At 40.2% G+C, this 15,168-nt stretch overlaps 1 protein-coding gene across 1 annotated transcript; it reads right to left on the bottom strand.

Annotated features, from left to right (window-relative positions):
• Window positions 1–200: 200 nt before the first annotated feature.
• On the bottom strand, window positions 201–14,502 carry LOC127444262 (CD209 antigen-like protein 2). The gene is made up of 10 exons (XM_051703538.1): window positions 12,903–14,502; window positions 12,325–12,609; window positions 12,122–12,225; window positions 11,941–12,041; window positions 11,709–11,833; window positions 5,601–5,717; window positions 5,407–5,489; window positions 5,231–5,334; window positions 573–673; window positions 201–340 (listed from the first exon to the last, which is right to left on the bottom strand). The coding sequence occupies exons 1-10, from the start codon at window positions 13,039–13,041 to the stop codon at window positions 282–284; spliced, it is 1,218 nt and encodes a 405-aa protein (XP_051559498.1). The 5' UTR covers window positions 13,042–14,502; the 3' UTR covers window positions 201–281.
• Between the last annotated feature and the right edge of the window lie 666 nt (window positions 14,503–15,168).

Genomic DNA, 15,168 nt, shown 5'->3' with positions numbered 1-15,168 from the left:
ACGTATTTCAGGTGATGCACAAACAGGTTTCAATAGCCCAGATGAAACGGTGAATGTAAAATCCGTCTCTTCCGCAGGATCTTGAAGAGAAATGTCTCTTAATCAGCAAAGAGACTGAACTGTAGCAAGTGCTCTGGATGTAATGTGTCCCCTTCTTCTTTGGTCACTTTAGTCGGTGAAACTGGTCCTATGCTGCACTCTGCTGGGCTGGAAGAAATATCCTTGTTTCTGCATTATTAGGTCAAAGCAAAGTCACTCTAGCGAGTCAGTTCACTCGGCGGCTATCTTTGGAACGCTCTCGAGACGCTATATTCAGTCATGATAGTGCAGCTCCTATCTACTTGAATGGGGGAACACAGAAATCTCAAAACCGGTTGGTCAAGATTACTATCAAAGAACATATATCAAATCAGCAATAAAATCTGACAACACTGGTATCATAAATTTTGTTTATTTACCTTAGATTACGCTAAAAAGCGCAGTTTTCACGGCTTGTATAGCTAATGCGCATGCGCGTTCCGGAGATGATTGACATACGATGTCTGCATCTAAAAGGTGATTGGCTCATATACCTGTAAGGCGGGACTTCCTTTCTTCATCCGTTGACCGTTGGGCGTTCCAATCTCTCCCATTCATTTGAATACCACTAGTGGTCCGTCTCGCACTTATGGCTCTGATTAGGTGGGGAAAAAAATGAAAAGATAAGAAATAGCAAAAAGTAAATAAGTGTTATTCTTCATTTCATATTAACCTGAGTTTATTTTTTTAAATGTAATTTTACGCAGCATTGACTGGTTTCTAAAATCACTAGGCTATGATAGTCTCTTCTGGTTTCCTCTATCTCTTCTTTAACCACTGATCTTCACTTCATACTTTATTTGATAATCTCAGAGGTGGGTTTGTGTTAGAAAGGAAACATGAAATAGAAACACATTTTTTAATGCATTTATTACTTCGGTAATGGTGACAATTTACCATTTTTATTAAAAGAAAAAGCACATAAATTCTTCCCCTATTTTTCAAAATACAGATAGTGGTCCGAGGAGGATATCACTTATGAGGGCAACCAGTGTTGTCATCTGCAAATTTTAGTAGCTTTACTGAGGGGTCAGTCGAGGTGCAGTCATTTGTATAGAGAGAGTAGAGAATCTATTTTAGTTATGCACAACTGCTGTACTTTTTTATAACTATGATCTAGGGATGATTATAATTAACTGGTAAACTGTTAACCGACAGTAAGAATTGTGTCCGATTAATACTAACAGTTAAAAAAAGTAATTTAAATAAGTTTGCTGCATGGTAAAAAAAAAATAGGCTATACATATCAATCAACTCATGGGGGCGTCGACACGTGCAACAACCACAAGTGCCTACAGCCGTATTTCGCTGAGTGAGCTAAAAGAAGTACTGCGCGGGACCATTTCGACCGAAAGGACGACGAGGTTATTTGTAAGATGTGCAATGCGGTATTGAAATTTAGCAGTAGTACAAGCACAATGCAATACCACTTGCGAAGAAAAAATCCACAAGCATCAGGTGATGGAGGCGACACACTTTGCTCTCTATATTAGCTTGATGCGATGTGCGGCAGTCTGAGGAGATAACGCAGAGAATCTGTTCAGTGGTGGTTAAAGACATTTTGCCCATCAGCGTGGTCTGTGGTGAGGGTTTTCAGGAGCTACTGGGCTATATCGAGCCTAATTACCAAATCCCATCAAAACCGACTATTACCCATTCGAATTGAAGCCTGTTTTGCAGAGAAAAACGTAGTGCTAGCACTAAGTTCGTGGCTCTTATGAACGACTGCTGGACGGCGCTCACAACGAAGAGCTGTGTGAGTCACAAACACAGGTTATGACGAGGAGGAGGGCGTGGCCGGGCCGTGATGGAGCACGGCCGGCGCTGAATCAGATGATAAGCGGGAGAGCGAGAGAAGGGCAGCCGAGACACCGGTTTGGGAGAGAGAGTGACGCACGTGGCCGTGTTGCATATGTGTCTGTGTTTGTTTAACGTTTGTTTTGAGTTTCTCATTAAAGTTTATGTTTCTGTTCAGCCGGTTCCCACCTCCTCCTTGCCCGTCCTTTTAACTGTTACAGTAGTGCCGAAACCCGGGAGGGAGGAGCTGTCGCGGAGTCCTCGCCGCTGCCATTCGCCAGAGGAGCAGCCGCAGCCATCCACCAAGGGCCGGAGGACTCGCTGCCGTCCGCCTGGGGATGAGTGAGCTGCCGTCCGCCAGAGGGTGGAGGAGCGGTTGAGGGTCAGACCGGTGGCGCCCCGGCCTGAGTCAGGCAGGGGAGGATTGTGACGACTAGGAGTGCCTGGCCGGGCCGTGATGGAGCACGGCCGGCGCTGAATCAGCTGATCAGCGGGAGAGCGAGATAAGGGGGCAGCCAGATATGCCGGTTCGGGAGAGAGAGAGACGCATGCGGCCACGTTGCATATGTGTCTGTGTTTGTTTACGTTTGTTTTAAGTTGAGTTTCTCATTAAAGTTTACGTTTCTGTTCAGCCGGGTCCCACCTCCTCCTTGCCCGTCATTTTAACTGTTACAGTATTGCCGAAACCCGGGAGGGAGGAGGGATGCGCTGTCGCGGAGTCCTCGCTGCTGCAATTCGCCAGAGGAGCAGCCGCACCCGTCTGCCTAGGGACGGAGGGGTCGTTGCCGGCCGCCGAGAAGGGGAGGAGCGGTTCCATCCACCAAGGGCCGGAGGACTCGCTGCCGTCCACCGGGGGAGGAGCGAGCTGCCGTCCGCCAGAGGGCGGAGGAGCAGTTGAGGACCAGGCAAAAGCGTGTCCGGGAGCCGGCGAGCAAGTTCTTCTCTCTCTCTCTCCTCTCTGTCTCTCTCTCTCTCTCTCTGTGTCTCCGCTCGCCCTTTCCCTCTCCCCACGCCTCCCCTCCTCTCTCCCCCAGGTTCACAGGAGGCGGGGTGGACCACCGGCTGACAGAACGGCCGGAAGGGCAGCATCTCCCCTCCAGAGATGGGGAGGTGGGGGGCAGGGGAGGAGTGTGACGACGAGGAGGGCCTGGCCGGGCCGTGATGGAGCACGGCCGGCACTGAATCAGCTGATCAGCGGGAGAGCGAGATAAGGGGCAGCCAGAGACGCCGGTTCGGGAGAGAGAGAGACGTATGCGGCCGCGTTGCATATGTGTCTGTGTTTGTTTACGTTTGTTTTAAGTTGAGTTTCTCATTAAAGTTTACGTTTCTGTTCAGCCGGTTCTCGCCTCCTCCTTGCCCGTACTTTTACTGTTACAGATAATGGTCGGTTAACAAGCGTCGGCTATCAGTCAGGAAAAAAATTCAAAATGAGCACCCCTACTATGATTTATGTTATCATAACTAGAAAAGTCTTTTTACTGTTTCTTGGAGCTTTTGATTCAGTCTGGTCGTGACTCAGCATTCAACGTCCAAGTGTATCCTTACTAGCATGAACATCCTCATCCTCATCCCAATGTTCAATAATTTCATAAATGGCCTCTGATTCCTGTATTTGCTCAGTGTCTTCAAAGATGAGCTGCTGTCTTTTAAAAAGCTAATGTGTTTTAAAAAGAGTCTGAACAGGATGTGACCTCATTGATACAAACTCTAAGATCTAGACTTTTAGCACATCTTTATATTGGTATGTTTGTATTCTGGATATTAATGTATTTATGTATCCGGACAACTTTTCTTTCTTGGATGTACTCAGGGCTGATGTGCTCAGTTTTTCTTGCATACCACCACTTCTCAGAGTGTCCCGGTACGATATAATGTCTTTTATTAAATGTAAGTCAGTGATTTGATGAGAACCACCAATCACTTAGTTTTATCTGACCTTCCAAATGATACTGCGGTAAACATCCGAGCGCTTTCTGCTCATTGTACAAAGGGGCCTCAGTTTGTTCCTGTGAGGCAGCAGATGCCCTATCCCCGCCCCACCCTAATCCTAACCATATGAAGCCTGTAAGGAGCCTTTTATTCTCCATTCTTTTCTTTAGTGCTCGTAGAAAGATTATGTGAAGCTGAACCGGCATACATGCATATATCCTGAGTGTGTGTGGTTCTGAATACAGATGTGTGTCTGCGTTCACAACATCATCAGATCAGTTTGTTAATCATTTCTAATGATTATTATCTGCACACAAGTATCTGGCCCCTGTGTGCACATTAATCATACTGTATGTGCAGGACAAGGAATGGCTAGTTTTCCCCTCACTGAATGAGGGGAAGATCTCAGAGTATCATTTATTAAAAAAAAAAAAAAAAAAGTTTAATTCTAACCAGGAGATTACCTGCACTTTTTTTCTTCCACTTCAAGCACTGATTAAAATAAAATATTTGCGATTTATGTGTTGCTTGCAAAAAATTAGATTCAGTTTTAATTGGCCATCAATGGAGAAAGATGCTTTGTTGTGCCCTCATAATGGTGTAGTTACAGCCAAACCTGGAACATCATTAAGCTTCATATAGAAAGTTAGGAAATATGAAATGAAAACAAAAATCCTGTGAGTTTATTATTATGGTAATAATGGCATTTTACCATTGTTTTATTCAAAGAGAAATCACATCAACTCTTTGCCCATTTTTGAAAATCTCAAAAGCAGTAAATTCAAAGACACACAATATAAGAATAATAGGTTTAATTATGGTAATCTGGGACTATATTGCACTTTGGACTTCTGCAATTCTCTTATTGTCTCCTCAACACTTCAGATCAACAAATGAGAGACTTCATAACTAGAACATGTTCATGATAATATACACCCGCATGTGATTGAGTAAGAAAATAACACATCAGAGGTCACGTGTGTCACATTACTCAATGTCCCAGATTACCTGAATGAGAAGCAGGATGCTGTGAGTTTATTATAGCGATTATTATAGAATTTTCATTATAAAACAAAGAGTTTATCTATGATGAAATTAGCTCTGTTGAAGAATTTTGCTGACAGTGTTTTAAAAGAAAGGAACCTCAATCAGAAATGATGTGATCACAATAACAAAGTTAACTCTCTTGACAGGGAGAGATGAATCCTAGTTCTCACAAATCCATTTACTCTTCTTTGAGCATGGAAGATCATTCCAGTTCATGATGGGTTTTGAAGGAAGCACTTCAACACAATCCTCATTCCCATGTTTGTCATCAAAATCTGAATGTCATCAGATTGTCAATTATTCTGATCAGTGATTCACTCATTCAGGGAACTAAGAAGTTAAAAAAAGTTTTTTTTTGTTTTTTTTGTTGGTGGCTTACCCTTTATTCAGTGGTGTATTGTCCACCCATTTTATGTTGCCCTCTTTCTCGATGTCAGACAAACCGATCCACGCTCTCTGCTTGATCAATGAAGTGATGTACCTCTGTGTGAATATAACAACAGCAAACAAGTTTGATTCACTTGTTTCTTCTCTTTAAAAACACCCAAACTCTACCTGTTCCTCTTCACTGTTGATAATGAGCAGATCTCCACCATGATCCCTGCAGAACTGTCTGCTGTCTGACCAGCTCTTCATATCTGTAGATAAATAGTACCAATGCCACCCGTTCACTTTCACTAAACACAAACAGATACAAAAACTATTATGTGAACAGTAAAGTGAAACTAAAGCAAATGATTTCAACAAACCTCGTTCAGAATCTTTTTTCTTTAATTCATCACTGGAAGACTTGACTTTGGTCTCCAGTTTGTTCTGATGCGAATAGCTGTTGTGTATGTGCTCTAGTTCAATAGTTATATCACTGACTTATTGCGAATAGTTTCATTGAACTCATCGGCCATGTTCTTGAAGCTCAACTTCATTTCTCTCTCTGCCGTGATCTTGACATGCTGCACTACAATGACGGCCACCATAATAACACAAATGAGCCCAAGACACACTGTGCTCACCACAAAACATCTACTTCCTCCTGTCAAACAGAAAAACACACACACACACAAAATTACTGCATAGCTTTAGAAGCAAAGTTTCAAATGAACTATGAAGTGTACAAATGAAGTGCCGGACCGCCACTTATTTTAACACATGGAAACTCCTGCCCAAGAACTGGAGATATTTCTTCTGCATAAGACACTTAACCTGGCAAAAGCTATTGCAAAAAGTGGTGGGTACAAAATTGGCAGAGGCATAAATTGGTAGGGACATGTCCCACTCGTAAATGCCGCCTATAGCTCCAAGGTAAGTTAAAGCTAATAACCCGATATAATGTTGAATTTGTAATAATGGACACATCATGATTTTGTTCCTCATATTTTATGATTTTCTACATATGTGTTGCCACATGAGTTCTGAAAATACTTTGTGCATCTGCTTATCATTTTTCCAGCAGTAAATCGCGTTCAGTTGATAACGTATGGTCAATGCTAATGCTGTTAAACCCATAAATAAACACATTGCGGACAGGTATGTACACCAGTGGTTCTCAGCCTGTTCCTGGAGGCCCTCCAACACTTCACATTTTGTATATCTCCCTTATCTGACACACCCAATTCAGGTCTTAGAGTCTCCACTAACAAGCTGATGAGTTGAATTAGGTGTGTTTGATTAGGGAGATATCCAAAATGTGTAGTTCGCAGTCATGCGAACTGAACCAGAGAAGATTAATGCTTGTAAAAATCCTCCTCCTGGTGTGAACTGAACATATTTTACACTCATGTCAAACCATTTTTATTGACTTCTTGAACTGTTTGATTCACAAAAGAGCCTCCGATCCCTTACGAAAATCGAGAGTTCATGGCATGTTTGCTGCAAACTTGCTGCAAATTCAGCACTGATCATTTTCACATGTTGCGGCAAATTGTCCATTGTTGCCAAAGGTTTGCTGGAGGTTTACCAGTACTGGGGAAGAGCTTCAGACTTCTGGCAAACACTTGTGGCAAACCAAAAGATCATTTGCATGTGAAAATAAAGAGCGGCAAATTTGCAGCTTTTTTGTGAGGGATGACAGCAAAAACATGTAATGACAGTAAGTCCTCATTTTTTGGAGATGCTATTATGCTTGCTACATCAAAATTGTACAATGTGAATGCACTTCATTTATAAAACGGTTTCATTACTGTTCCACATAGATGTTAACAGCATTTACTAGCAAGCCTGGTGACTACCGTGTATGCCGTTTTCTTGGGTGTGGATTATGATAATTGTGAATGAATGTGCACACACTTCTTATTTACGAATGTTTGGAATTCACTAACATACACAAGTTTTACTAACAAATCTGGGGGCGTTCGTGAATACAGTGGAAAGATTTCAGGAAGGTCCATTTCACACTCAAATTAATATGAATTTACTCATATTTGTACGAAAGATTCATGAATGAGACCAATATCTGCAAAGCTTGTCAAGCGGGAGGAGCTTAGCGAAGGGTCAATTTCAACTTTGACTTTGCATTTAAATGGTTCGGAATGGCATACTACCAAACTACGCTTACTATTTCTGCCAAAAACAGATATGTAAGCAGTAAAAGTAGTATGGGTAGTATGCCATTTTGAACTCGGACATACTGTTGAGCACTTTTCATGTCGAGTTTAAACTTCAAGTACTTCTTGAGGGAGAAAACAATAAATGTTCTTAGTCTACCATCGTAGTGCCTCTTCAAATGGGTTCTTGCGATCCCATGCATCCACGATATTAGGCCTGATCAAGAACGCATCCAGGTAGTTTTATGCATTCTCGGTACTTGTGTTCTTGAGTATTGGAATTGAACTATTGCAGTGCATGGATGATGACGTCGGACTAGTCCACAAGAACGAAAGAACGCACACTGAGAAACATCCTTAATGTGCATTGAATGAATACACAACATATGGGGACTAGAACTTTCAATTAGTCAACCTCCCGCTAAGACTTTGATACGTTTAATATTATTAAATTTGTGCCATGGTGCATGTTATTCTCTGTGGAAGGCATTATATGGAAAATGTTCATAAAACATTGTAACATATTGTTTCTTTTTATTTCCTAAGGAACAAAATGCATTTCAACAGGAAAATAAGTAAATATAGTCAAATTTCATCAGTTTCATAATCAGCGATTAATCACAAATAAATATTTTAATTGACTGAGATCACTAATATTAATCCATAAACACAATTGTTTAACAAAACAATGACATATTGCTTGTAGAAAAGAACTTATCAAAATAATAAAGTATTCAACAGTTCCTCAAACATTTGTTGCATCATGCATCACTAACTGCTTTACACTAAACTTTCAGCTTACTGTGGTTTTGGGTTTTTGATTCGGTCTGTCCAGGTGTATCCTCATTAGCATAAATATCTTCATTTTATTGTTTGCTCTTGTTTGCCTTTTTGTAGTTTATGCATTCAGAATTTTCATAGATGGGCCGTGGTTCCATTATTTGCTTTGCCTTCACATATGAGCAAATGAATTTAGGATGTTGAGTACTGTATTTCAACCCCTAAAGAGGATGTGGTTTCTTCTCTTAAGAAACAGTCCTATGCCTACAACTTCTCGGCAGCTTGTGCAAAACTCCGCAACACATATTGGCAGCTTTTCCAGTATTTTCTATGCAGTTTCTAAGGTGTTCTGGGTTGTTGCTAGGGCAATGTTAAGCTGTTGACAAAAGCCCACCCCCAAGTCTACAATATTCTGGTCCCTAGATATATCTCGAGTCCCTCCTTCAATTACTGATTTATTGTCCAATGAGTATCTGGCAGTGGAATGCTTTATGGTCCAAGACTGGAGATTTCAAGTAGGAATATCCCGCATCTCACTTTGAATGGAAAGCAACATAAGTCTATGAGATATTTTCAGATGTTTCTGCTGCTGAAATCGGTCTGTGCTTACAGAAATTAGAACTACTGCCCCCAGTGGAAGTACTTATATTTTTAGTTGTAAATGACGTTGATTATTGTAAACTCCGCTCCAAACCCAAACCCCAACCCTAAACCTAACCATCAATGGAGTAAAACTTTAATTTTAGAACAAAAATATAAAACATAAAACATATGAGCAATAGTAATAGTGAAGCTTGCCTATTACTAATAACTGATTCCAAACAGGTTTCCTAAACACTTGTTAGTTGAGTCAATATCGCTAAGTCAGTGCAATTAGTCAGTCTCAAACCCCTCACATATTATCATTCACTGTTTCTCTCTGCTATCTGCTCACATGACCCCAACATAACCCCTCATCCTATTTTCAGACTGTGAATTGAGTCATACCTCATTTGCAGGTCTTTCAAGATCTCCTGGAGAGGAGAGATGTCCAAGCAACACCTGCTGACGACATGTGTTCCTCAAGCACTACACTAACACCAACCAGAACAGCTTGGAACCTGGGAGTGGTGGAAGATGACCAGCTTAATTTTACCACCCACATCTCATCTTGTAGATTTGCACTTTATAACATCAGGAAAATTAGACCTTTTTTGGCTGAATATGCTGCACAGCTCCTGGTCCAAGCTCTGGTCATTTCAAGACTGGACTACTGCAATGCTCTGTTGGCTGGCCTCCTAGCTAACACAATTAAGCCTCTGCAGATGGTCCAGAATGCATCAGCGCATCTGGTCTTCAATCAGCCGGAAATGTCACTCCACTCTTGATTTCACTCCACTGGCTACCTGTAGATGCCCGCATCAAATTAAAAGCTTTGACTCTGTCATTCAGGACAGCCAATGGATCCGCACCCACTTACTTCAGTTCACTTATACAGGTCGATGTTCCAACTACGAGCGGCGCCTAGTGGTCCCATCACAAAGAGGCTATTTCACTTTCTCTGTTCTTCTGTGGTGGAATGAGCTTCCAACCTTCCCACAATCAGCTGCTACCATCTCAACATTCAAGAACCTGCTGAAAACATGTGTTCCACGAGCAATCCACACTAATTGCACTTACTATTGAACTTAACTTGAACTTACTGTACGAGTACTTTCTTCTGCGCTAGTGCCTATACTTCTCCAGCCAGTATTTAATGTACTTAAAAGTAATCAACTTAAAGCTGCAGTATATCATTTCTGCGTCACTTGTACCACCAAAGGGAATTGATAAAATAAACATTGTTTTCAAATCAATGAAAATGCCCCTGTTTTCCATTGATCAAACGAACAGATATTCCCGCCCCCAACTGACGCCATTGGTCGACGCCAATGTTATCTTCTATCAGGAGACGAGGTGGTTTAAAACAAACAGGAATAGTTTTAGGGCCACAGAGACACAGTGTTTACAGTTTTCAAGAAAATTTACCAATGAATAGCTTACTTAGTTGTCTTTGCATATTAAAACCCCTTAAATTCTGGTGCATTTTTGGGCTGCCTCCTGCAATTTTTCACACACAAATTTAAAAACTCACCATTCACATACACTGTGGACTAAACTGTCAGGAAAAACCCCCCAAATTACAAATACAAAGACTCATGAAAGATTTATGGAATTATTCATGATAAACAGAAAGTTGCCCGTGCCATCAGGGAAGAAAAACTCCATTGATGGGATAACGTGGTCATTCAGTACATTCAGCTGACTTCATTTTGTTGGCGCATAATGTTGCTGAGACTAAATCTGACCAACTGAAGCAACCCCAGATCATAACACTGCCTGCAGAGGCTTGTACAGTTGGCACTATGCATGACGCGCCCATCGCTTTGGGATAGGGTAAATCTGGACTCATCAGACCACATGACCACTTTCCATTGCTCCACAGTCCAATCTTTATGCTCTCTAGCAAACTGAAGTCGTTTATTCCAATTAGTCTCACTAACAAGTGGGTTTCTTGTGTCCACACAGCTGTTTAGTCCCAATCCTGTAAGTTCTCGTCACATTGTACGTGTGGAAATGCTCTTACTTTTACTCTCACCACTGATGACCGGGAGCACCCCACAATCCTTGCCATTTCAGAGATGCTCTGACCCAGTCGTTCGGCCATAACATTTTGGCCCATGTCAAAGTCGCTCAGGTCTTTACTCCTGCCCATTTCTCCTGCATTCAACATGTTGACTACGAGAACTGATTGTTTGCTTACCATCTAATCTACCCAGACCTTAAAATGTGGCCTTGTTAGGAGATGATCAACATTATTCGCTTCACCTGTGAGTGGTCATAATGTTTTTGCTCATCAGTGTATAAAGTTTTTGGCTACTTATTTTTAACTCGTTGAGCGGAAAAAACAACTTCTCTGTGAAACGTGTTTTCAAAAGTAACAAAAGTAAAGCAATAAGTAATGTGATTATGTTTTTGATGAAGTGATTAGTAAAGTAATCTGATAACAGTGTTAGAGAAGTAATTAATAATTTGTAGGAGATTAAGTTACACAACACTGATGACTAGATGTTAGAAGGAAAGGGGCTCTTCGTGCATTTTATAAATGTTTACATTGATCATAGTCCCATACTGCCAGATTTATTCCATTTGTTTAGTAGCGACAAGTGCTGGTCTGATGACTGGAAAGATTAAAGTGCTGAAAAACTGACTTTACAGGCAATACATATTTAGGCATGATGTTAAAAATGCAGTTAAGTGCAAACACTAGGGTTGCAGTTAAAAACAGAAACTATTCATTGGCTTTTTATTGGTAAGTGAATTCACGCATTAATATTGTTCAACAAATTAATAACTATTTACATTTGAGCTACATTTATTTCAAAATTCTCCATAATTTTGGAAATGATTGAAGACAAAAAAATAAAATGACCAAAAAGTCATTTTTATTCATTTTTCAGTTTCACTTTCTCAAATAACAAAACAGAACGTTTTCACCATGACACAGCTAATTCTCACAAATCCATTTTCTCTTCTGTGAGCACAGAAGATCATTCCAGTTCTTCAGGACCGGTAATGCTGGATCCAGAACAACACAGTCCTCATTTCCACCCAAGTTATTCGGTTCATTTTCTTTCCAAAACCTGAATAACATGTAATCAGATTCTCAGTTACTCTGATCGTAAACATGCTGAAATCGAGTTACAAATACACAGTTGCACACTACATCTGCCAGTGGTTCAACACTTACCCTTCATTCAGCGGTGAATTATTCACCCATTTCATGTCACCCTCTTGCTTGATGTCTGACAAACCAATCCACACATTCTGCTTGAATGAAGATATGAGCCTCTGTGGATAAAAACAGGCTATAGTGTAATTAATCTCTTTCTCTCCTTTAACAAACAAATACACAAGCTCACAAACTCTACCTGTTCCTCTTCACTGTTGATAATGAGCAGATCTCCACCATGATCCCTGCAGAACTGTCTGCTGTCCGACCAGCTCTTCTCCTCACTGGATATGAAATACCAGCCTGACCGTTTCCACACACAGAATGGGATGCACTTATTCATTTAAATAAATTAACCAATAAAATAATGAAACTATGTGTAGTGACTGAATTTACACAAACCCTTTTGAGAATTCTTCTTCTTTATTTCAGTCTCCAGCTGCAGTTTCTTCTTATTCAAAGAGTTGAATCTGCTCTGTAACTGGTCTTTTTCAATAGTTTGATCACTGTAATTGACCTGCAGCCTGTTTATAGTTTGGTTGTACTCTTTAACTATGTTTGTATAACTCAGATTCAACAGCTCTCGCTCTTTCGTGAGTTTGTTATGTTGCACTATGATGCCGACCACCAATAAAACACAAATGAGCCCAAAAAACACAGTGCTCAGCATAAAACGTCCACTTCCTCCTGTAAAACATGGGAAAAACCACACAAAATAGCAATAAACTCCATATGATTAGAACAATGTTTTAAATCAACTATACAGTTTTAAATAGATAGAGCTTTTAAGAAGTATGGTCATATTATAACTACAAAGAACTGGTAAAGTCAAGATGGAAGCTGAAATAAACTGAAATTCAGTATAAAGCAATAAATGCACAAGTGAACAGAAACTATAACTGACAAATTACCATTAAGTAACTATTAGATCTTTCTAATATGTGACACCAGTTCTGTTTAACACTCAATTCCCTGCTTACCATGATTTTGAGCTTTTGCTTCAGTCTGGATGAAAGTGTCCTCATTGGCATACAGATCTTCTGTTTTCGGGTCTCTCTCACTGGACTTGATGCAGTTTATGGCTTCAGCATTTTGATAAATGTTCTCCGATTCCATCATGCCATCAGTGTCAGCAGACAACCAACAAGAGGCAATGAACCTCTTGCTAATGTGTGCTGTGATTAGTAGAACTGCTGTCTTCCCTCTATCAAAAGACAGGAACTATTCTGCTACTTTCATTAATTTCATAACTCTGGATCAGTTACTTTCATAAATGTGGAATGTTTTGAAAATCACATGACTTTTTTGAGGAACTCATTTAATGGGCTTGTAGTGAAAATATGATGTCTTTCTTAAGCAGTATGACATTTTTTTTTAATCTGTGGAAAACAAGGATGAGGGGGTTGTGACTGCTTTGAGAACCGGGCACAATATGATCATACGGGGAGTTCCAGTACCCTAGGATCGGCCACATTATGCAGACTCTCCGACAAGTTCCATCTCCTATTAGACATTTATGCACAGGCTCCAGCGTGTTTACCTTCTGCTGTGAGGCCACCATAAGTGTTAGAACAGGTCTCAAATATGATATTTTTAGGAGTGTGGTTGGATACGAAATTGACATTTGCTGAACATATACAGAAGTTAATTGATAAGTATAAGAAAGAAAGAAATGTAATGAGGTGCTTAGCAGGAGTGGAATGGGGTGCTAGACGCTATGCATTAAGGAACATAGATTGTGCACTTATAAGATCAACAATTGATTATGGGAGTATAGTATACAGATATGCATCAGCAAATTTATTAAAAAAGGTGGATGTTATTCATGCAAAAGCCTTGCGTGTATGTTGTGGTGCTTTTAGAACCTCTCCTATATCAGCTATACAGGTAGAGATGGGAGAGATGCCAATGGGAATCCATAGACTCAAGTGGGCTACAGCATATTGGACATCTTTAAAAGGACATTATGAAATCCATCCAGCTTAAAAGATATTAGAAGAGTGCTGGGAACAAAAACAAGATAACACAAGTTTTAGATGGTATGTGCAAAAAGAGGCCCAGGACATGAGACTGACAAGAATTGATGTCAGTACTACAGTGGCAATTCCAATAACTCCTCTTTGGTTATTTCCTATGCCAATAGTTGACTTGCAGCTACTGGAAAAAATGAAAGATAATGAGGGATTGGTACCTAAGGACGAGATGACGCAACAGTATCTGGATCAGCAATATTGTCAGGAGATTACCATTTTTACGGATGGATCTAAAGACCCTGAATCCGGTTGTACAGCGGCTTCGGTATTCATTCCCCATTTTAAGACCAGAATTGCTAAAAGGACAAGTGACCATTTATCTGTTTATACAACAGAAATGATAGCAATTATGATGGCTTTTCAATGGGTGGAGGAAATTCAGCCATTAATACAGTAATATGTACGGACTCATATTCTGTATTAGTAAGTTTGTTAAGTGGTAAATCAACATCATGGCAAGATGTATTGTATGAGATTCTAAAGAGTATGTTTAGAATTAGACAATATAGATTAATCGTTTCATTCTTATGGGTACCGGCACATGTAGGTGTAGAGGACAATGAGGAAGCAGATCATCTGGCCAAGAATATATTAGGTCATATAAATATAGATATAAATGTAGAAAGGAATAATTAGAGGGGCAGTGATTAAGAAATGGCAGAAGATTTGGGATGAGGAGTTAAGGGGTCGTCTCCTATATAGAATTCAAAAACTGGTTGGAATTGGAAGGAAAAATCTTCGGAAACAGGAAGAAAGACTCAATAATATCTCGACTCCGCATTGGACACATTGCTCTTAATGATAAGCTTTTTATTACTGGTAAGCACAAATCTAGTAATTGCATTAAATGTGGTTTACCAGAGACTGTAGAACATGTGATATTATACTGTGAAGCACACGAAAGAGAAAGATCACAATTGGTAGAAGAGCTCAGCTTATTGGAAATAGGGAATGTGTCACTTAAAACTATATTGAATGATGCCCAAAACAGTTTAAAGTTTATAATGAACTGATAAATTATTTAAAAATAACTGGTCTGATTAATAGGATTTATTTATTTTTAGTTTTTCCTCTTCATGCACAATGCTCCACACTCCAGTCCAGTAGGTGGCGGAAATGCACCTTTAAGCTGGTTGCCAGCCACCAATAAATGTAAAAGAAGAAGAAGAAGTTTCCCTCCATTGTCTCTGTCTTCAGTTCCTTTGCCCTAATT

This window comes from Myxocyprinus asiaticus, chromosome 7 (assembly GCF_019703515.2).
Source record: "Myxocyprinus asiaticus isolate MX2 ecotype Aquarium Trade chromosome 7, UBuf_Myxa_2, whole genome shotgun sequence".
NCBI classification, from domain to species: Eukaryota; Metazoa; Chordata; class Actinopteri; order Cypriniformes; family Catostomidae; genus Myxocyprinus; species Myxocyprinus asiaticus.
The sequence above is the reverse complement of the archived record's forward strand: the minus strand, read 5'-3'. Positions and strand labels throughout refer to the sequence as shown.